The 21,858-nt window shown below is 53.4% G+C and overlaps 1 protein-coding gene across 3 annotated transcripts in view; it reads left to right on the top strand.

Annotated features, from left to right (window-relative positions):
• Nucleotides 1-21,858, top strand: part of CCDC88C (coiled-coil and HOOK domain protein 88C) — a 124,413-nt gene that overhangs the window by 39,897 nt on the left and 62,658 nt on the right. For 2 of the 3 annotated variants that reach the window (XR_015721863.1, XM_045807611.2), the window contains exon 4: nucleotides 10,831-10,900. Coding sequence is in view for 1 of the 3 variants with exons in the window: in XM_045807611.2 (XP_045663567.2) it covers nucleotides 10,831-10,900 (70 nt within the window). In the remaining 2 variants the exon portion in view is untranslated. Of the gene's footprint in view, nucleotides 1-10,830; nucleotides 10,901-16,961; nucleotides 17,288-21,858 lie in introns of those variants that run through there. The other variant, XM_045807613.2, reaches the window with a different exon arrangement.

The following is a 21,858-nucleotide window of genomic DNA, read 5'->3' as shown; positions in this document are numbered from 1 at the left end:
GGTTCTGCTGCTTCATCCTGGGACTGCGCTGGGGGGTGTGCCTCCAGTGCCCATGTTGGGACACATGAGGTGGGGGAGCGCCTTCTGCTTCTTCCTCTGCCCTTGTGGCCTCCTTTCCCCGCCACCAGCATGATCTCCATCCATACCCACGTGCCTGGATGGCACCTGCTCTTCTTTGTCCCACTGTAGCTCAGTGCTGCCTCTTCCTGAAAGCCTTTCTGGATTAGCCTCTCCTGTTGTCCCTCAGTTCAGATGCCTCACATCCCCTCTGGCTAGTGGGTCTGTCCCCTGCCAGGCTGCGGACTCTCCCAGGGCAGAGCCCAGCCCCAGGGGCACACACCCTGGTCACCTTCCTGTAGGTTTGCCGAACTTGTCTGTCTGTCTGCATATCGTAGATTTGAGGACAGAGGTCTTCTCTGTGTTAACACCCCCACACACACACACACCAGCACACCACCCAACACCCATTAGGTGCCAAAAATGCAGTGGTGTCAGTAAAAGAGCGATTGGCTGCCCTTGTGTTCTCCCTGCCCTAGGGAGATGGATGTGTGGAGACCTGGCTGACTGGGGAGCGTCAGTGCCTCGGGTCCTGCGATGCTCACACTGTGGGGTGCTGGGATGGCCTGGCTTCCCTGCCTGCCTTTCCCTGCCCTCACAGGTCCCAGCAGGCTGCCACATGCAGCCAGAGGCCCCCGGGTACTCTCTGCCCCCTCCTGCTCTGACTTGTACCCTGGGAGTAAGGGAGCCGGTGCAGCCCCGGCAGGAATGGGTGAGGGCTTCCAGGGTGTGGCACCCGCTCCAGCCCTGCCTGGGCAGAGTGAGGGGGTGGAACAGAGTGGGACACAGTGGATGTGCAGATACCATGTTCCTCCAGCCAGCAGCTTGCTGGGACAGGGGAGAGCCACAGCTCTCCCCCGAAGCTCTGTGGGCATGCCCAGAGCAGAAGGTGCCCAGGAAATCTGCCTGGGGCCCTGCACCTGCCAGGGGTGCAGGGGAGCAGTTTGGGTCCCATGGACCAGGTGGCGTTGGTAGCGCCTCTAGCCTTCCCCCTTACGCACGGCACGCTGGCCGACAAGTGGTGCTGGCTGTGAGCCCAACGACTTCCCTCACCACAGAAATGGCAGTTCTTCCAAGAAGCTTGAAGAACGGGATTTTCCACTTGCTGGTCCATGGCTGTAAGATCCCTCACTGCCATGAAGTGGGGTTCCTTGTGTCAACGCCAAGCACTGACGCTGCTGATTTTGCTGGGAGGAGAGCCCAGGGCAGCCCTGAGCCACTGCAGGTCTTGAGCGTGAGAACGGGACCACCCCTCTCTCCCCTGCAGCCCCTACTGGAGCATGGTCCTGGGTGTAGGAGGCCCCCAGTAGACACTGACGAATGGAAGTGAGCTCCTTCTATAGTCGAAAGAGCTGTAGGACAGAGTCAGAGGAGACCTGGATTTCTACACCCAAATGTGAGGCTGCACCCCTGTGATTTTCCTCTTTGAGTCTCCGTTTCCCTGCTCTGTAGGTAATCTGGAAGGCTCTGTCAGTTTTGAAAGCTGGTCTCACTAGCCCCCTGCTGTTGGCTGGGCTCTGTCGGCAAGGTTGTGTGTCCATCTGCGGGTCCACCTGGGGCGCCGTGCCCCTGCCCCCAGCACCTGCGGTAGAGCCCAACTTTGGCTGCCGGGGACAGGCTTGTATTTACCACATAAAGTGGTTCCTGAAACACCATTTATGGGCAGAAATTCTTCTCAGAGGAGCTGAATGCAGTGCCCTAGCCATGCTTCCGGGGCTCCCCCTCCACCTTTTTTAGCCCAGGGTCTCAGAACAGGCACTTACCAGCATCAGATAAGACAGCTCCTCCCACAGAGCTCCCCCGGCGTCACCCCAGCCCTAAAGGGAAGGTGACAGGCGTTTGCGGGGACACGAGCATCCTCCAGCCCCGTCCTTGTTGGGTTTCCTCTGGGTTCGTCCGGGCCATGTGGGCACTTGCCCGCGTTCAGAGCTGGCAGCCCTGAGTAACTTCGTGAAGATGTGCTGTGCTCCCCTGTGCCAGCACCCCGTCTCCTTTCCCGCTTCTCCTCCCCTGACTTCTGAAGAAGTCAGACATCCCTTGGAGATGGTCCTAGTGCTGGAACAGATGAGCGTGCGTCTCAGAGAGGGACTGTGGCTTGCCTGAGGTCACACAGCAAGTAGCTGTGAGCTTGCAGAGGCTCCTTCCCACAGGTCTCCTCACCGATCCGCTCAGGGGAAATACTTGTTTTCCTTTCTGTGAATAAAGAATGGTCTTAGTTTGTTTTTGTGAACAGAGCCATGAGGAGTGGCAGATACGAACACGGGGGCAGCAGGTTTTCTCAGGCTGCAGTCACCATGGATGGCCCAAGTTGGGAGCTTTCAATCACCGGTTGCTGAGACGCCGTGTGGCCTAGTTAGCGGAGCCACTGCTCTCGGGCTCGTGTGACTCTGAACTGGTTTCAGGCCCTGGGGACCCCAGGATTAATTGAAAGGAGTTAGAACAGATGGATTGAATCTATCAGCAGCTTTACGTGACAGCCTCTTAACATAAAAGCACTTCATTACCCACTCATTTTGCCAGGGCTCCTGCCCCAGTCAGAGGGAATGCGGTAGGAGCCAGAGCCCCTCGTCCAGATGGAATTGCAAGCACGTGGCCCCATGGGCCCAGGCTTTGAGCAGGCGGCCACGAATAAATCATCAGCCTTACGTCTCCTCCCAGCAGCTCAATTGGAAACCCGTGCTCTTGGTGGTGATATCCCAGAAAGTGGGCTGGGGCGCATGGGCTTGGAGTCAGGTCCCTATTGATCTCCGGTGGGGAGACACTGTGGGAGGCACGATTTGTCGGGGTGAGGGCAGCAGGCTGTAAGTACCACGAATCCCTCCAGAAGGTACAAGGCCAGCATCACCGATACGGAGTGTTCCAGTTTGGGCCACGGGGCAATTGGCATGGTCCCCGGGAGAGCTCACCACCCAGAGTGCCATTCCTGGCCCTCGCTCTGGACCCCACCACGAAGCCCCGTTACCAGCACTGTGCGTGGTTCCCTCAGATTGGAAACTCTAGTGATTCTTTTCCTGACTGCCTCCTGAGACTGTGGGGAGCAGGAAAGAGATGGGACCTTTCTGTGGTTGGGTGTGTGTCTGGCAAGGCCAGGCTTTCGGGCAGTTTTTGTTTTGGCCAAGGAGTGTTGAAGGGCGTTAAGGAACCCCTCTCAGCCAGATCTGGGTGGGAGGTTTGAGATGTGTCACATGGAGGACAGCTCATTGATGACATGAGCATAAGCCGTGTGGTTTGGTGGAGGACCCCGGCACTACCCCCAGCTCTGTGGGTCTGTCTGGGGTGCTCCGTGAGCATCTGAGCCTTGTAGAGTCCTGGAGGCATCTCCCCTGTGTGAACCTTTGGCTAGTGCTGTGCACTTCCTGGCAGGGTTCTTGCTGTGGGGTTTAGACATCTCTCATAGGGCACTGGAATAGACACTGGGAGCGTAGGAATTCAGGTGATACCTTTCCTGTCTGAGCCACTTCTGGAATGTAGCGATTTTAAATGAACCTTGTTTTGCGTTGCTTGCTCCTGGAACGATCATATTTGGGAATTAACAACGGGAAAGCATGGTGTATCCAAACCAGCATTACCGACGCACCGTGAGACGTTTTAACTTCTGTTAACATCTGCAGGCTGGTGAGTGTTAAGGCACATGGCAGCTGATTTTGCCAGGATTCCAGGCAAAGATAGTTGAGTTACTTCCGTCACGGTGGAGCAAAGCAGATGGTTTTCAGGACTTGATTCCCCTGTTAGTGTGAGAGAGACAGAGAAGACACCTCTTCCCCCCAAAAAGAGATTTTTTTTAAGTAGTTTCCATGGTCGGTATGGACCCCAACGTGGAGCTTAAACTCGTGACCCTGAGATCGAGACCTGAGCTGAGATCAAGAGTTGGACATTTAACGGACTGAGCCAGCCAGGCACCCCCCCCCGCCTTTTCAAATCTTAATATAAATTTTGAGGAATCTTTTCTGATCAGTCTAATTTTGTCAGCTGTCACTGTAGCAGCTTTTCACTGGCTCTGAGTGCGGTGTTGAGTGACAGGGCAAAATGTGAAAGGGCCACATACGTGGGCAAATGAAGCCTTAGGAATTCAGAGGGAGGAAAATCGTATGTGATTCACGGCATCAAAGGTAGCTGCATGGAGGAGGTGATGTTTTCTATGAGCTTTGGAGGATGAATAGGATTCTGGCTGGGAGGAGTGGAGGCCAGGGATGCGGGGGAGAAGAAAATGTGCCCCAGTGGAAACTGGAGAGTGACTTGTTGGCCACATTAAGCAGTTGAGATATCTCTGGGCTTTCTCCTTCTCCTGTGGGACTGCTAAGCGTTTTGCATACCCCAGCTCAAAAGCCGCCTCCAGGAAGCCTTCCCAGACTTGCGTGAGCAGAGTTTGGCTGTGCTCCTTGTGCTGTGCTGCTCTGACCCCTGCCCTCTCTGCTACGATTTTCTACCTCCCTGCCTTTCCATTCAGGCTGAGAGTTCTCAGCTCACAGCACGGTGCTCAGCGTGTCTTGAATATCTGAACTGCAGACCTAAAGGTGGGCTGGGTGCACACTCAAAGCCGATACCGTGCGTGGTTCTGATTTTCAGTACTGACTCTGAGAGTGTGGTTGCGTCCACAGCAGTGCCCTTTGTTTCTTTGGCTGTGTGGAAGGCACATTCTGCTGTTCGGACTGTCCTGACCTCCTTGGTAACCTTTTGGATGCCTCTGCTGTGTGATTGTCTTGACTTTTCTGGGATTTCCCCTCATTTACTTAGCATCAGCTCCTATTCAAACCCCCATGGAGGGTCACTCGGGGCCTGAAAACTTGGCTTTTAGCAGCATTTATTTTGTCTTCCCGGCACAATATCAAGCCATAAAACTGAGTTTCGTTTGGAGTGGAGAAAGAATTCTTTCAGTGTCTTCATGACATCTGTGTTCTTAATCCAACAGTCCCAGGGTGCAAGCACGCGCACACGCACGCACACACACACACACGCATGCACGTTTCCACCCCAGAACTTCTCCAGCACCTTGCATTTCTTCCACCAGGGGAGAAAGTGACCTTTCTGTTCGAGCGGGCACAGAAGTCCAGATGGGCCCCTGCAGGATTGTGAGTCTCTTCAGTGAGGCCTCTGCATTGCCGCAGGCAGTGGATGGAACTTTTCTGGGACCCCTGAGCCTCCATCTTCAAGGGGCTGGGGTTCTGGAGCCTACCCCTCCCCCCAGGGCATCCCAGGACTGTAAGTCTGCCCTGCCCCCACCCCTGGTCCAGGGTCACCCCCGGTCTCAGGGGTCCTGCTGCCTGGCATCTGCCCTTGCCAGCTGAAGCAGGCTGTGCGTTTCCTGGTGGGAGATGCCCGAGTGCGCTTCGATTTGGGAGTGGGGGGTGATGTTTTAAAAAAATGGTAATCTAGTTCATTTTCCTCTTGGATACGTGGTGAATTGTCTCGAAGGAAAAGATAATTTTCGTGAGTCTGTCATTTCACAGCTCGGTCGCTGGCAAATAGAAGCTGTCGACTCCTGTCTGTGAGAAGCCAGGCCACGGGGTTAAAATACCGTCATTTAAGGCAGTCTGAGCGCTTTACAGGACCCGTGGGAAAGGCTGGGAAAGCTTGCTCTTGTCCTCATGGCTCTAGCAAAGAATGTGCTGTCATTTTGGTAGGTTCCCTTTGAGGGTTTCTCTTTCTTTTCTAACATACCTTCGGTACTGCACGGGCAACTGTGTAATCCTGTCTTAAGCATCTTCTGTGGTCTAACGAACCAGGATGAGTGCTGGGTCTCCCAGGACCTAACCAGCCCCCGGGGTCCATTCGTAGCCACGGTGTTGAGGTTCTCCTCTATCACACACCTCGTCATACTTTCGTTTGTATTTTGAGGTTCTGTGGGGTGTTTTAAGCCTTCCATTTAATATACTGCTGTTGACAGTTATACTGTGTGGTAGACCGATTCCTAAGAGTTTGGGTACATGCACTTACGCCCAGAGGTAAGTGTCGGGGGTTTTAAGGGGCCTGAGCAGAGTCCCCCTGTTCCTAAACCTAAGTGAGGATGTTCTGGGAGAAAGCATGGGTTCATTTTGGTTCTTGCAGGACATTCAGCTGCCACGGTCGGGCGGGTGCAGTCCCTCTAAGTCCTGAGTGGGAACTGGCCAGAATGGAATTGGGGGGCCCACCTCCCACAGGGACCTAACAATTATGAATGGACTGGACAGAATGCAGAAATTGAGCTTCATTTACAAGCCCTGGGAACAGGGGGTCACATCAGGCCCCTGCTAGGGTCCATCCCGGGTCTCTCCCAGCCCCTGCTGTGCTGCCTCCAGCCTCTGACTTGCCCTCCCTATGTCCTCCTGTCTCTAGCCGGGCAGACCTGTCCACAGGGCAGTGACAGAGCCTTCCAGATCTTTTCACCCTGAGACTTTGCTGATACCCGCCAAGTACAGACATTCTGGAAACCTTGAACGTTCCCCTAGAGGAGTGAGGTTGGAGGGGTTTGAGGAGGAGGGCTGGGGACAGGAGGGGTGCCCAAGTTGTAGCCTGACCTTGTGGTGCGAGCCCGCATTGCAGCCTGGGCCCCACAGTGGCATCAGAGACCAGGAGGACAAGCGTTTGGGGTCATGCGCGGTGAAGCCATGCTCTCGGCCCATAGTGGCCACCTGTTTAGCTGTAATCAAGTGTGAGGTGTGCGCATAACCGGGGGCCTCTTGGATCTGCTCATCAGCATCTTCTGTCACCCTTCCTGTCACTAGCAGTGCTCCACCACCCATGAGGCCCAGAATGGGGTCCCCCTCCAGTGTCCTGTGCCCCCCTCCCATACATTTGTACTTGTCAGGAGAGGATTCTAACATATTCCTTCCACTCACCTACCTGGTTCTGTTCTCCAAACTTCTCGCCAGCAGTGACCTCTAGAGCCATGTCTCCCTGGGGTTGCTGCTAAAATCGGGAAGCTGGGAATCCCACGGGGCGGGGGGGACGGGCAAGCCTCCAGGCTTGTTCACACCATGTGCAAACACAGATGCACAGCCCCTGGCACCCACCAACTGGGGCGACAGACGCTCCCTGCAGAGTGTCCTGGCCGGCCCCATCCGTCCCCCAGCGTGAGGGTGGAGGGCCGCGGGAGGAACTTCGGAATTCGGATAAGATCCCAGCTTCTGGATTTGCAGCCTCACCAGTGTCAGGTGGGCTCTCCCCCCTTTTCACGTCACAGAGCACTTTCCAGCCCTCCCTCCGCCTGAGAATCCTATACGCCCACCCTCCTCTCATCCATTCTCGGGACTTTTCTTTTAGTTTGTTTACAGCAGTTACTAATGGGATCCCTCCAGGATGCAATTAGTGCGGCTTCGTTTATGAAAAGGAACATCTGGGGCTTCCCCTGCATCTTATGTTAGGATCTGATAACACACTCAGAGGCAGGGACCGGGGGAGGCGAAGGGAAGAGGTACAGAATCCCCCCACCCCGGATCTCCGGTTTTAACCCTTCCTCCTCCCTGGTCTCTGCAGAGGGTGGGGGGCCTCCGGGAAGGCCGCGCCCTGAGTCTGCCTCTTCCCTCCTGCCCATCAGGCCACAAGGATGCGGTGACAAGACAGAGGCTGCGAGGAGGCTCGTGTGTGCCCTTGTCCCTCATCCTTGCCTCAGCCGCTGACTGTGGCCTTTGCTTCTGCTCGTTGCAAAGGCCTAGGTTGGCACTGGGCAGGCTGGCTGGCAAATTTGAGGGCTGCTCAGAGCACACCACTGGGCTTGTGTTCTCCATCCTGGCTCTTTCCCACCCAACGCAGCCGGCCAGGGTGTGACCAGGTGCCTGTCGAGCCGGCCAGTGTCAGCTGTGGCCCGCACAGTGGCTTTCTGTTCTCAGTCCCGGGCGGGAGGGTCTCCTCGTCAGCAACCACCTCACGTCCCCACTAGATGGAGGGCCTGGCCTGTCGCCTTGGAGGCCCTGCCACCCCGAGGGGACGAGGGATGTATTCTCGTGGCTTTCCTCCGGGATTGACTGCCACCGAGTCCCCTTGTCACCGGTGTTGGGGAGTGACTGTCCTGTCGGGGGCGTGACAGCTGCTAGTCACCTGTGGCTGTGGGGGCTTCCACGTGTGGCTAGTGTGACCGAGGAAGTGAAATTTTAATGAAGTTTGAGAACTGACACAGGATTCAGGCATTGGAAAACTTAAATGTGTTGGGGACAACTTGGGGGTGTGAAGCTACTTTTTTCAGATCAAGCATTTCCAATGAAAATTAAGCATCTGAGTTGAGATCGGCTGTGGGTATAATCTCCTCAGTGGATTCCAAAGACCTTAGTATAAGAATGTGGAATATCTCATTCGTGATTATATGTTTGTTATGTGGCAAAATGATAATATTTTGGATATCTTGGCTTAACATATTATTCGAGTATTTTCATATACAAAAACACACCTTTTTTTCCCCTCCTTACCTTTTTTAGGGTGGCTACTAGAACATTTGAAATTAATATGTGTCTCACATTCTATTTCTACTGGACAGCTCTGTCCACGCTGCTCATACCTTGGAGCCCACTTTGCTGAAAATGTGATTGGTGGTCCTTTAGGGAGATGGTTGATGTCTCAGGAGTGCTTCAGGCCACAGGATTAGATCTTAGGAGACTCACAGGCTCCTAAGTTTTTTTGAAAGGAACAAATTTGAAAACTCATCTGTTCATAAAATATTACTTCTTGATTGCACGAGGGACCCATTTCTTATGGGGAAATTAAAAATACTGATTAGACAAAATAGAACACCCTGATTTGGGAGAAGAATGTGTGGGTTTTCTAGCAATAGTTTCTAGCAGTGTTTCCAACGATCTTTCGCTGAGATAATCATTGGCATGAAAATACCGCCTCGTATTACGGCAGAGCTCTGCGAGTGATTTCACGTTCTGTGTCCCCTTCACAAGCGTGAGCACCCGGACCGTAGCGCCGGTACCCTGGACACTTGGACAGTGGCGGAGGGAAACCAGCCCAGACTTCTGAAGGGACTCTAGCTGGCTGGACAGCGGTAACAAATCTTCCAGAAGCTGGGCTGAGCCCTTGAGTTTAGTGTTGAGGCCAAGTAGGGACTCTGTGGCGGAAAGGGCTTAATCTGGCCTGGAGTCCTTTCTTTTGCTGGATGAGCGAGCTGGGAAGTGGATTTTGCTGATTTTACTCTTCATGTGTGTTTTGCCCCAGGGCAAGACTGTGGAATCCTTTGGCGAGAGCATTCAGTTGAGAGTCCGTTTTGTACGTGTGTTGACTTCTTTGGGGCCCTGAAGGAGGGCCGAGGCTGCTCTTACAGCTCACGCGTATGTCTAGCAGAGGTTTTTGCCACCAAAGACGTGTTTGAGAAAGCATTAGCATCTCACATGGTGACCTGTGACCCCCGATGATAAAGACGTTCGCCAGCATTGAGTGGGGAGGGGTCTGGTGTGTTTGGGTCCGCATCTGCTCCTCTCCCCGGCGCCCCCGAGCTGGTGTGGACACTGAGGGGAAGGATAAAACCGTTTTATATATCTTTTGAAGGTGTCGGCCTCTCCAGGCATGCTTGCCAAGGCTACCACTCTGATCTGACGATTTGGACATCGTTCTGGGGCGTTCAGCGGGGCCCTGTGGGGCTAGAGGATTGTGTGATTGTCCCTCTTTTCTTTGTCAGAGCTAGTTGGCCGTGGACAGAACACAGAGATGCTCGTGTTCGCGTTGTGCAGTAGAGTGAAGCCGCCTCACTGGGAACACTTGTAAAAGGGCATAAGAGAGGGGCGCCTGGGCGGCTCAGTCATGAAGCATCTGCCTTCGGCTCAGGTCGCGATCTCAGGGTCCGGGGATCCAGCCCTGCACTGGGCTCTTTTAGCGGGGAGTCTGCTTGTCCTTCACCCTCTGCCCTGCTCATGTGCTCTCTCGCTCTCGTGAATGAATGAACGAATGAATGAATGAATGAATGAATGATCTTTAAAAAAAAAGGCACAAGAGGAGCTCTGTTGGTGAAGAATTTCTGCAGTGACCACTTTTGGGATATGTTGAGACCGAGAATACTTATGAAAACCCACTCCCTTACTTGTCTTCTGAAAAAAATGAGACTTTTATCTTCTGATTGGTGGAAAAACAAGGCATATGTGGGCAGGGAAGACGACATATCCTGAGAAGTGCTCTGGGAAATGGGAGCGGTGGGTCGGTTCGTTGGAGCCGGCACGCTCTGCTGGGGGAGCTTGTTAAAGACCCCAGACACGGGGGCATGACGGATGGCTGGTGCCTGGGCCTTCTTTCAAAGCCCCTTGGTGTGAGGGCCAGAAGGCAGCTCATTTCCTCGCGACACCTCTAAAGGGTGCAGATGAGCTGTGATTTATCCCCTCTCCCGGGGAAGCCGCCGCCGCCGCTGTAAATGAGAGAAGTCTCCTCATTTACAGCTCGTACCAAAGACAGCTGAATGCTAGGATCCTGAATCATCAGGTTATAAAAGAGTCTGTACGTAGCCTCTCTCTCATCTTTACTCTGGATTTTTTTTTAATTGCACCAGCAAACCGTACCATAAAAATAAAGACCTCCCTTAAAAAGAAACTTACACCTAATCGTCTGTCCTAGCCTGTAGTAGATCTTCTTTTTCCCAAGGTCTCCATGCATCGGCAGGCACGATTTTTGTTACCGATCAAGGCAGAAGTATAATTAAGTTGGCCTTTTCACATTTATTTGTATTCTAAATATTCCTTCCTATTACAGAGGACCTTCATACTTAGTACTTGATAGCCGCGCGTTCATCCAGTGACTTGATAAACTGTAATTTTCTTAGTCATTCTTAAATTCTGTTTCCTGTTCTTAACGGTATCTTTTCCCCCTTTGTTTCTGTAGGAAGTTCTCCAGCAGCTGATCGTAATGAACTTGCCCAACGTCTTGATGATTGGCAAAGACCCGCTGTCTGGTGAGTGGAGGCAGCCGCCTGTGGTGGCCGGGCAGCGCCATGGGCTCTGAGCAGCTGCTGGGCACACGGCTCTGGCTGCCAGCTCGGAGCCAGCACGGTGGAAACACGAGACGGTTCGGGTGAGCTTTTCGGAGGGTGGTTGACTAGCTTGAGGCATGAAGCCAAGCGCACATTTTGTTTTTCCTTGAGGAAGAGCCCTCCCGACCCCTCGTAGCGAGCGCAGAGGCTTCCTCTGCGCTTGGGCGGGGGGGGGTCTCTCCTTAGTAAACGTGGAATCCACACCATCGTGGGATGTGGTAGCTTTTGGCAAGAAAGTCAGAATCTTTTGAGGGAACTGATGTCCCTTCTGCGGGGATCCCGCTACGCTTTCATTCACCCCGTGTGGATCTCTCTAGCATGTCCCGTCTTGTATCTGTTTCCACGCCTCCCGCTGGTCTCTGGAGCCCACGTGGCCAGGGTTTCTAAGTCCTAGGCCACAACACTCGGGGTGACTTTGAAAGACTGAAAGAAATGTCCTCCTGGACACCTTTCAGAAAGAAAATCCGAGTGTAATTCATACTCGCCAGCTAACTCGCTGGGTGAGTTGAAAGGGTGATGGCTTTCTTCCCTGGCACGTTTGTGCCTTGACCCGCACCCACGGCTCGTGGACGTCAGCGTGCAGGCCGTAGGGACAGCGTCCGGCTGGGACTTGTTCCAGTGGAGACCTGGTTGGCGTCGGTCTCTGGCCTCCTAGAATAGGTGAGGGTCCAGGAGAGCAGCAAGGACCCCACGCAGTAGTGACTTTTACAGAAAAGACCGCAGCTTTCCTCTGTGGCATCTCCTCCCCCTATTCCCGCGGGCGTCTGGCCACCCTTGCCCCTGTTCATAGGAGAGTAGCTCAGGTTGCCTCGAGACTGAAGGAAGAGCACCCCGAGTGACTGGCTCAGGACGGTTCTCGCAGAGAAGTTGCATCTGAGTGCCATGGCCCTGAGAGCTTCAGTAGCTTCTGGAGGGCGCCGGGTCAGGGGCAGCTGGGCATCAAACCACTTTGCTCACTTGGGTGTCCTCCGGGGCCCCTGCTGGCTGGTGTGTCTGCCTTTTTTCCGCGTGAGCCAAAAGGAAGAGGTTTCTTGGGCCTCCCCTTAGTCTCTAGCGCAGCTGGCCGTGAACACTCGCGGCCTTGCACAGCGATGGCTCTGCAGAGGCCACCCAGGCCCAACTGGTGGCTCCTGGTGGCAAACGCCCTTCCCCACTCGGTGCGTTAGTAATAGGGAGCCTTTGGTTCGCCTTGCCTCTGCTTTCAGGCCATTTGTTTTCTGGCTTTATTTCAGGGTTCCCCCAGGTAGAGGATGCCAGATGCAACCCATCCCAGCAGCAGCCCCGGGCCCCAGGGGCGGTTGGCACGCTTGCGTTTCCGTAGTAACATCAGGAAAGTGAGGGGTCTGCTTTGCTGAGCAGAATTGTGCTGCCTGTCCTGATTCAGGGGCTGGTTTTATGGGCGGGGGAGGGGGAGATGCCTGTGGGAGGAGGTGGTGGTTCAAGCTTAGTTCTGCTATTCTGTCTGCTCTGGAGGCAGCCAGAGGCGTAAGGTGAAGAGGCAGGCAGAGGAGCAGGAAAGGAGGATGCTCTCTCCTTGAGCCCTCGGTGAGCCCACCAGGTGCTGGGCACCGTGCATGTGTTAAACCATGGGAATGGGATTGTTCTTCTGGGGTGTGGCTGTGCCGTCCCATTTATAGATGAGAAGACAGAGGCTCATAGGGTTGAAGTGACAAGCCCTCGTCACTTAGCCCGTAAGCAGACCCCAGAGCCTGAGCTCCCCATCCGTACCACACGCAGACACGTCAGGTTGGGCCAGTATTCAACTATTTTGACCTACAGACATGGCAGTGGCACATGGTTCAGTCTAACGTTAAACACATCCCACTCCTCCGTCCAGCCACCCCGAAGCCCCCTCATGCAGTATAGCTTGCCCACCCTCCTTCTGCTGGTGCCCCTTCTCTTCCCTGTCAGTGTCTCCCCCTACCCTTCCTGCTGCCATCTGGAAGCCTGTCCTCCGGAGGCCTCTTCACCAGTTACCTCCATACCCTGGAGTCCCGGCTCCAGCCTCCCCACTCAGCAGAGTCTCTGTTCCAGCCTCTGAACCACGTGGGGCCAAGAGAGGTTGTCCACAGACAGAGGACACAGGTCCCCACTTTGTGTCTGGTGCCGAGCAGAAGCACGTGCAGAGATGTGGACTGACTTGTCTTTGAAATTGCTTTATTGAGGTCTAGTTTGCATACCATGAATTTCAGCCATCCGCAGTACACAGCGTAGTGATTTTTTGTCCTCAACGTGTAGAATTGTGCAACTTTACCACCACTCAGGTTTGGAACTTGTGGGGAAGGTGCTTTTGAGGCTGTGACAGGTGAATGGAGTGCCCCTAGCCCCGAATAGAATCAGTACACATCCGTCAAACAGGTGGAGGAGAGGCTGGGAAGAGACGGAGTGCGTCGGCCTGGCAGGCCTGGCAGCAAGCTTGGGGGGCGGGGTGCTCCAGGCGGGGCCTGACTGCCCATGGCTTCGGCAGGCTGCACACGGAGGGCTGGGGCCCCCTTACTGCGGCGTCACGGCCGGGGAGCTGAGAGCGGAACGCACGCTGGGTAGGTTTTGACAGGGGTCCCAGGGGGCTTCTGAGAACAAGGCAGGTTGGCAAGGGAGGCCCACCGGCAAGAAGACGTATTTATGGAATAGTGTTTTCTGTTTTAAATTTTAAAACATAGATGATTCTGAAGAAGCATTTTTTTTTTTTTTTTAAATAAAGAACAAAGTTGGTTTCTTTATTGTGTGGTTGCCTAGAAGTGGGTTTGGGAGGTGGGAGGGGTGCTGCTTCTTTACTAATTCTGCCACACGTATCTTAGGAGCATGCCTGTGCTCTTTTTTGGCTGATATTGGCACCGTACTGTTATTTATAACATTTCACAGTTTAGGGTTTTGTTTTGTTTTTGTTGTGTGGGTTTTTTTTTTTTTTTTTTTTTGGCAAATGCACCTCAATGGAGCCTGGTGCCAGGGATGGGACAGAGCCCAGCGGAGCGTCTAGACACACACACACACACACACACACACACACACACACACACACACGATGTAATCTTTCATGAGGGCAGTGATCTTTGGGTTTTTTATTTTTTATTTTTATTTTATTTTTATTTTTTTAAGATTTTTATTTATTTATTCGACAGAGAGAGAGACAGCCAGCGAGAGAGGGAACATAAGCAGCGGGAGTGGGAGAGGAAGAAGCAGGCTCATAGCGGAGGAGCCTGATGTGGGACTCGATCCCAGGACTCCGGGATCACGCCCTGAGCTGAAGGCAGACGCCCAACCGCTGTGCCACCCAGGCACCCCTGGGTTTTTTATTTTTATATTGTTGCCAGTGTATTGCAGGTGTCTAGAGCAGTGCCTGGCACACAGTCAGTACTCAATAAATAAAGCATGCGTGCTGGAGACCCACCTTTATCTCCTCCTCTCTTCTGTCCCCGCTTCTGTATTCCTTCAAACAAGTGCTCCTGACGAGTATTAAACACATGCTCTCCCAGATGCAAAGGTCGAATGTCCGAGGTCGGGGTCAAGTAAGAGCTGCTCTCTGCTGAGCACCGTGTGTGTGGCTCCGCGAGGCCCGACTTGTAAATGGCCGATCCCACCTACGATGTTCAGAACGGGAGGGAGGGAGCCGCGTAGGTGCAGAAACCCAGCCCAGAGAGGAGAGGGGACTCATTCAGAGGCACACAGCATGAGGACCCCACAGCAAAGGGACATGTCTGTTACTCTGAGTTCCGCAGATGGATATATACGTGGACAGGCAGGAGGGCCGGCCACCGTCCTCGTTCTGCCGGGTGCTTCTTGTAATGTAGCCCCCGGCGAGATTCCCGGGTCCATGGAGGGCCTGACCCTACGGAGTGCTGTCCCTGAATACAGCTGGAACTTTGGAGGATAGCCTGGGGGATTCTGTTCATTGCTATTTAGTGGGCTGGCCCTTGGTCTTTAGTTTTCTCCATATTCTGGGGGTTCTAGAAGGACTTCCAGCAACAGAGAAAGCACCTTGAGGCGTCAGAGCGTTCTGTGCCCACAGATGCTGTGAGGTCCTTCCTCCCAGCCCATGCAGGCCTCCATGATTTGCTGCTCTGGCTGAGGAGACCAGAGGGCCACTTTCCAACCCCTCCCCCCACCAATAGACGATGAGAATGGCCCTATACCCTTCCACTTCTGAGCAGGCTACCCCTCAACCAAAGGCACCACAGAGAAGCTCAGCCTGACTCTCTCCTCCAGCTTTTGTGTCAAATATCCACCCTCTCCTGGGTCCAGGGGCCCTGGAAACAAGTAGGCTGTCTCTGCTCAAGAAGCCCCCCAGTCTTTGTTGGGGAAGGGACGGGGGAAGGCAGCGTTGATAACTATTAGATCTGTTCTAGGGTGAGAAGCGATGTAAGTGTGCTTCCCACAGAGTGCAGAGTAGGTAATGAGCTCTGCCTGGGCAGGCCAGGAAGACTTCCTGGAGGAGGTGTGTGGCAGAGCATCAGAAGGGAAGGTATCCTGGGACGGAGGAGCTCAGAGGGGTGGAACTGTGCTGGGAATCCCATGAGGGGCATCATACTCAGGACACTGGGAGGAAGTCCCTGTCACAGCTGAAGTTTACATTTCAAAGGCCAGAAGGATACGGAACTCCCTGAAACTCCTGGAATTTAATATTTAACACTCTCAGTGTTTGCTCTCCTGTCAAGGGCATCCTGGAAGTGCTTTTCAGATCCCATGGAAACATTCCCTCATAGTCCGCACTGTACACCTCTGCATTTTGATGAGGAACAGGGAGCTTGTGCCGGGCTGGTGTGCCCGTGACAGCCAGGGAAGAGGGCCTAGAATCTGCTTATTAGGAACAATCGTCTTGTCCCTGAGAAGTGCTCTCTTAAACACCACAGGGGCTGGCTTCCTTCCCTTGCTGTCTTCCTGCCGTCCTGCCCTCCCCTCCGCCCTGCTTGCCAAGGGACGTGGTGGCCAGCATCCACCACTGGGGGTTAATGAGAGATTCTTGGGTTCTTTCTCCAAACTTTATTTTTGTTTTCATTTCTCCCTAACTCTGATCTTGTCTTGTATGCATTTATTTTTTTTTCTGATTTATTACAAAAATCTCAGGCCCTTCAAACGAAGACGGGAGAAGTAAGTGAACAAAGGAAAACCGCCCTCGCAGCCATGCCATCCTGCTTCTGCTCCCTGTCCCCTCCTTGAGGGAACAGGCTCAGAAAAGCCCCCAAACCCTATTTCACGTGGCGAGGCCACGTCCTGCTACTTTGCTTCTGTGCTGCCAGCTGGATTCAGAAATGAGTTTTTCAGTGCCATCTAGAACGCGGGGTTCCTGGGCCCTTGAGCTGCAAGCCAGCACTTGGCTTTTCCAGGAACGTGCAGAGCTTGGTTAACACCGGGCCCAGGCAGGCGCTCCAGGGCAGCCAGAGGCCGGCTCTCTGAACAGCCCGGGGGAGCTGCCTGGATACCAGCCTTTGTTTCATAAACTTCTTAGCGATGCTCTGTACACAGACTGCTCCCCTGGCTGCGATAACCACGCCATGGCTTCCAGCGGGACTGTGCCCTGTGGCCGTGGCCGTCAGCGGAGGAGGGACGAGATGTTATTGGTGAAAGGTCTTTCTGGTCCCCGATAGGATTTGGGCTTTGAGTTTTCCCCCTGGTGGTCGGGAGGGACCCTGCCTCACGTCCCCTCCTGCCTGTGCCACCTTCTTGCCTACGACCCGTGCAAACGCTGGGTCTCCAGCTGGATTCCGGCGGTCGATGCTGCTTTTTCTGGCCTTCTGTTGTTGGGGGCTCGGGGGAATCAGCTGTCCCCGGCTGTGGCCCCGGGCAGGCTGGGTGCCGTGGGCAGTCCTGTTTGTGGGTGATGCTGTCCGAGGGGCTTGCTGGGGCTGTTTCAATGTTCTCCGCCATCTGGGAGTGGCTGCTTTCTATCACCGGGCAGAGGCTTCTTGTTTGCCCACGGGGTGGAGCTGAGGGGTCCAAGGGACGGGGCCGGCTTGCTGTGGGTGGTGGACAGACACTGGGATGAGGGGGCCGCTGGTCAGGGTGCACTCGGGAGGCCTCTGCCCCATTTCACACAGACATGTGACTCCGTGCCTGCCAGAGTCCACCTGTGGTAACCATTTATTTAATAACTGAATAAACAAAGGGGTTCTGTTAATGCCTGGTGGGGGCCGCGTTCTGGGCGTAAGAAAGCTGGGTAACGGTTTTGCAGGGTCCGCTCTTCAGATGGGGAGGTAGCAGGTGGAGGTACCTGCCTCAGACTGCATGGACCGGGACAGGGATGTGGACAGTCCCCGTGGGCCCACCCACCAGGAACTCGCCATCCATACTGTTCCTCAGCAGTGCCCGGGGAAGGTGAGCTTGACTGTTAAAATAGTAATAAACAGCAGTTTTTCATGGAAGCGGAGCCCCCAGGAGGGCCGACAGAGCTGTGCCCATGTGGGTGAGTTTTGGGGTGTCTACGTACCCGGGTCATGCTCAGTGCAGTGCTAGTTTCAAATCAACGAGACAGCCCTGTAATCCCCCTTAGGAAATGGCTGTTTTTTGAATAAGAAACCGGGAAGAGCATAGTTGGTGATTGACTCCAGCACAGAAAGCAGAGGAGAACAGCATGCAGAATTATTTAGAAAAAATACGTACGTACGTAAGCGTGGCCTCCGTCCCAACAGGGAAGGAAAGTGAGCCTGTTCTCTGTGTTCTACCCGGGGATTCGAGGTGAACTGTTAACGTGACTGTCCAGTCAGCAGGTGCTGGTTATCGTCCCGCAGGCTGGAGTGCTGGGATCAGACGCTCAACCAGATACAGCCTTGCTCTCGAAGGAACTGTGACCATCAGTCATGACAGGGATGGTAGTGAGTTAGGGCAAAGCAGGCAATGACCAGCCCGGGACCAGATCTGAGTTCTGGGATCCGCTTCTCTGAACCTGTTCTTGTTTGTAAGATGGAGAGAATACTGTCCTCTGGGGATTCAGTCAAACGGTCATGTGTTCTGTGCAAGGGCAGTCATGGTCTGTAGGCATGAAGGGCACGTGGGGAGGGCAGAATTAACTTGATGGGTCCATTTTCCAGCCTGTGAAGCTTAAACCCACAGCCTTGCCGGCGGTTTGTGGATCCTGGGCGTCTGTGGTTGTGGAGAGCGGAGTTAGTGAGACAGAGGGGACTCTGTGTCATTACTTTTCTCTGGTCTTACAGGTAATCGCCATGCCTTCCCACCTCAGCCAGCCGGAGGGTGTGCAAATGAGGGTAGGAGGAGCTCCAACTTAGAAGGGACTGGGTGTCCCCTTGGCTAAATCCCCACCTTCATACCTGTGTGATCGTTTATAGAGGACGAGCTTTATTTTCCGTGTCCAGAGACCAGGAAGTGTGAACGTTCAGATGGCTGCGTCTTAGAGAATCAGAGTAGAACCAAAAAGGACCCTGGAGATCATGTACCAGGCACGGAAGACGGGTTTTGTTTCATGTGTCAACTTCCGTTGATTGACAGTGGCTGTCGTGTGCTCTGTTCGGAAGGATTCCGAGCCTCGTGACAGGCTCAGTAAGAAGCTGATGGGAACGATGAGCCACGTGCACACAGACACAGGATGAGAAGGGGGATTTTCCAACTCAGATCCAGTCCAGCCGCCACGTTTTAGAAGTTCATGTACTTTAATTGTCAAACTACCCTTCTATCCCCATGCCCTCCCGCCCCCGCCACCACACGTGCAATATCAGACAGTTTCCTTTCTGTTTTGGAAGCTGATTGCCTCAACTGTCTGTAGCTTTATATGTAATTTAGATCAGCATTCCAGCTCTGCTAAGAGAGGCTGCTGTGAGTTTCTCTGTGTCAGGACTTCAGGAAGCGGGTAGTAAAAGTTAAGTAAGGTTTTTCTTAGACTCAGACATTAACTCGAGCTGTCATGGGGCTCCCCCTGGGGTTGCGGGCACATGTGGAGGGTGTCGGATGTTTTCAGCCCTTCCCCCACCCCTTGGTTGCTTTTAACTCACTTAGTACAGAAATCCACATCGCTTCGTACCCTGTCCTCATTTCTCACTCTGAAAGCCCATCCTCGTGAGTTTAAGCAGGAAGCATTTATAATTTGACAAACACCCATGTTCCTTTACATCTGGGCCTTGCACGTGCTGATCCCCGTGCCTGGAAAGCTCTGGTTCACCTGCCTCCCACATCGCTCCTCATCATCGGATCTCAGCTCAGAGGTCACTTCCTTGAGGAGGCCTCGAGCCTGAGCCTTACTGCGAACAAGATGTCCTTCCTCTGGGTTTCCATAGTGCTTATCAGCTTTTTAAAATTGCTGGTGGTCTTGGTCTGAGCTCTGAGGACCGTGTCGACTCCATTTCTGTGCTCAGTGAACCCCTGGCACATAGTAGGTGCTTGGGAGGGGTTTGTCTGCAAGTCTGTTTCTTCTTTGCCTGCTTAACTGTGTCACTGAGCCAGTCTCGCTGGCAGGGACCCAGGGCAGAGTCTTCTGGTATGTTTTAAAACTATTCAAAACCCACAATCTGGCGGATTTATGAAAATAGCAGGAGTTTGCCTTAACTGTTGAAATCTTGAGAGAAATTGGGAGCTTCCTGGGAGAAATGAGAGCACTTGTGCTCTAATTTATTTAAATTGCATAGGGATCTGTGTAGGGGTAAAAGTCACAGGGTGCGTTTGTGGTAAGCCAGTGTTTGTACTCACTTCGCCTGGTGAGGCTGGGCGCACACAGCACCGCTTCATTCGAATGAGGGCAGAGGCGGGCGCCTGGGTGGCTCAGGCAGTGAAGCATCAGCCTTTGGCTCAGGTCATGATCCCGGGGTCCTGGGATCCAGCCCCGAGTTGGGCTCCCTACTCGGCAGGGAGCCTGCTTTTCCCTCTCTCTCTTCCTCTGTGCGCTCACTCTCTCTCAAAGAAATAAAATCTTTAAAAAAAATGAGGGCGGAGGTGAATTTCCTAGCACCCTGTTCATCGCTAAAACGTTCATTTTAAATAATTTTTTCCATGAAAATTTTTTGAAGACTCTCTCCCTTTAAAACCTTTGCCCCGACTCTGTTCCGAAACAGAGAGAGCAGGAATTCCATACTTTTCTAATGGGTGCGAGTGAGCGAGTGACTCACGGTCGTCATTGTGTGTGGCCGCTGGTGCTGAGGGAACAGAACCCTTTGTTCTTTCACCGAGCAGCCGCAGAATGTAGTTCGAGCCCTTTGTGTGCGCGCGCACACAGGGTTTCTGGTCTCTTCCCTGCAGTCAGGTAACTGGCCGATGTCCTGCTGCTGGCACTGGGCCTGTTCCGTGCTTGTCCCCGCTGTTGGTTTGCTGTTTTTATCCGTCGTGAGCTGGGAGCCTGGATCATCGGAGGTGTTTAAATTCTTTTAGAGTATGATATCATTAGAACCTTTGGGGCCTTTGCTGTGAACAGAGTATGTAAAGATTTGCCGTGTGAACTCTGACTTCCGTCTGGGCCGATCTGAGACCTTCCAAATGCTTTCCTCCTGCATGTCCGCTCCCTGCTGGTTATACACCAGCGCGTGGCCTGTGGAAGGTGAATCATCACTGGCGACGGCTGACGGGGGTGGGTCTGCACCTGTTAGGTCCACCAAAGGCTTATGAGGGGCGCTTGCCCGGTGTCTGGGGACTGACCGAGGGGACAGAGGTGAGAGCACTCACGTGGGCTGGATGCAGCACTGTGGCCAGGGAAAGATTTTGGTGAGACTGATTGCAGGCTTTGAATATTCAGGTAGGTATTTCCTTGTTATCAAAACTAAAATCGTGATTGATCATCAGCTCAGCTTTAATGCAGAAGGTCAGTCATTGTGGTCATGTATTTATTTATGTTTATGGATCAGAACCTCTTGGGCCAAGTAAAAGGCCTCCAGTTAAAAAAATGCATTAGCCTGAAAATTTTTCCACTTCACACGTTGATAAAGTTCTGCACCTTATCAGCAACGAGAAGGGCTTGACCACGGTATGCTGATGTGCAGGGCAGACCTTAACCGTATTCTTAGGACTGTGGATCTGAGTGCTCTGAAGGGTCCCTGGGGCCCACACCCCCAACGCCTCCTGCCCACCTTCAGGCTGGAAGGTGAGAAGTGGGGCTGCAGTTTTGGTTGAGCTAACGCCCAGCCCCCATACGTAAGACTCAACCATGACCTCGGGGAAAAGCCGTTTTGAGTGCTTTCTCACTTGAGAAATACTAGGACAAGCTCGCATGTCACTCCACACACACGTTACGCCCAAGGACTGGAAATGAATCACAACACTAATTCTTGGGATCCAGCTCGGTTTGTTTATCCCAGCGGTGGTTGGGGATATGTTGGGCCATTTTTGCACAGGGTGAGCGGGTGCCCGTAAGTCTGTCAAGAAAACCATGCTATTTGTGGCATGTCGCTTCTCCCCCAAATGGAACAGGACATAATAGGAAAGGGTGAGCTCTGTGGAGTTTTTCACCTGCAAGCAACCTTGCACCTCACCCACTTCATCACATCGTAAGGTGTGGAAACCGTTTCGTAGATACGGAGACCAGGCCTGCGAGACAGAGTATGACGTGTCGGAGTCACGCCTCTTCGGGTGACCGAGCCTGTCTAGAGCCCAATATTTGACTGTTTGTGTACGTGGTGGAAACTGACTAGGCAGGCAGACGAGGGTGCATTCGGCCTCACGCATAATCGGGGAGACATAGCGCAAAACAGTGAAATGAGGTTTTTTGGCGTCTCTGGCAAAATTGAGAAAAAGTGGTAGGACGGAGGCGTGGGAGGATGGGATTGGGACTTGCTGTTTTTCGGTTGTGAGAAAGCAAAACGGTAAAGCCTTTCAGCGGGGCAATTTATTAAAGAAGGAAGTAAGGATGTGCGTAACTAGCCACTAAGGTGTTCTCTGTAGCATTGTTTAGATTAAAATAGCGAAAACTTGAACCTCTCGAAGAGGATTGGTTGAATTAGTTTGTGGCCTTTGTA

This window comes from Ursus americanus, chromosome 26 (assembly GCF_024610735.1).
Source record: "Ursus americanus isolate L20-20 chromosome 26, mUrsAme1.1.p, whole genome shotgun sequence".
Classification (NCBI taxonomy): domain Eukaryota; kingdom Metazoa; phylum Chordata; class Mammalia; order Carnivora; family Ursidae; genus Ursus; species Ursus americanus.
Note: the sequence above shows the minus strand (reverse complement) of the source record. Positions and strands in the feature narration are given on the sequence as shown.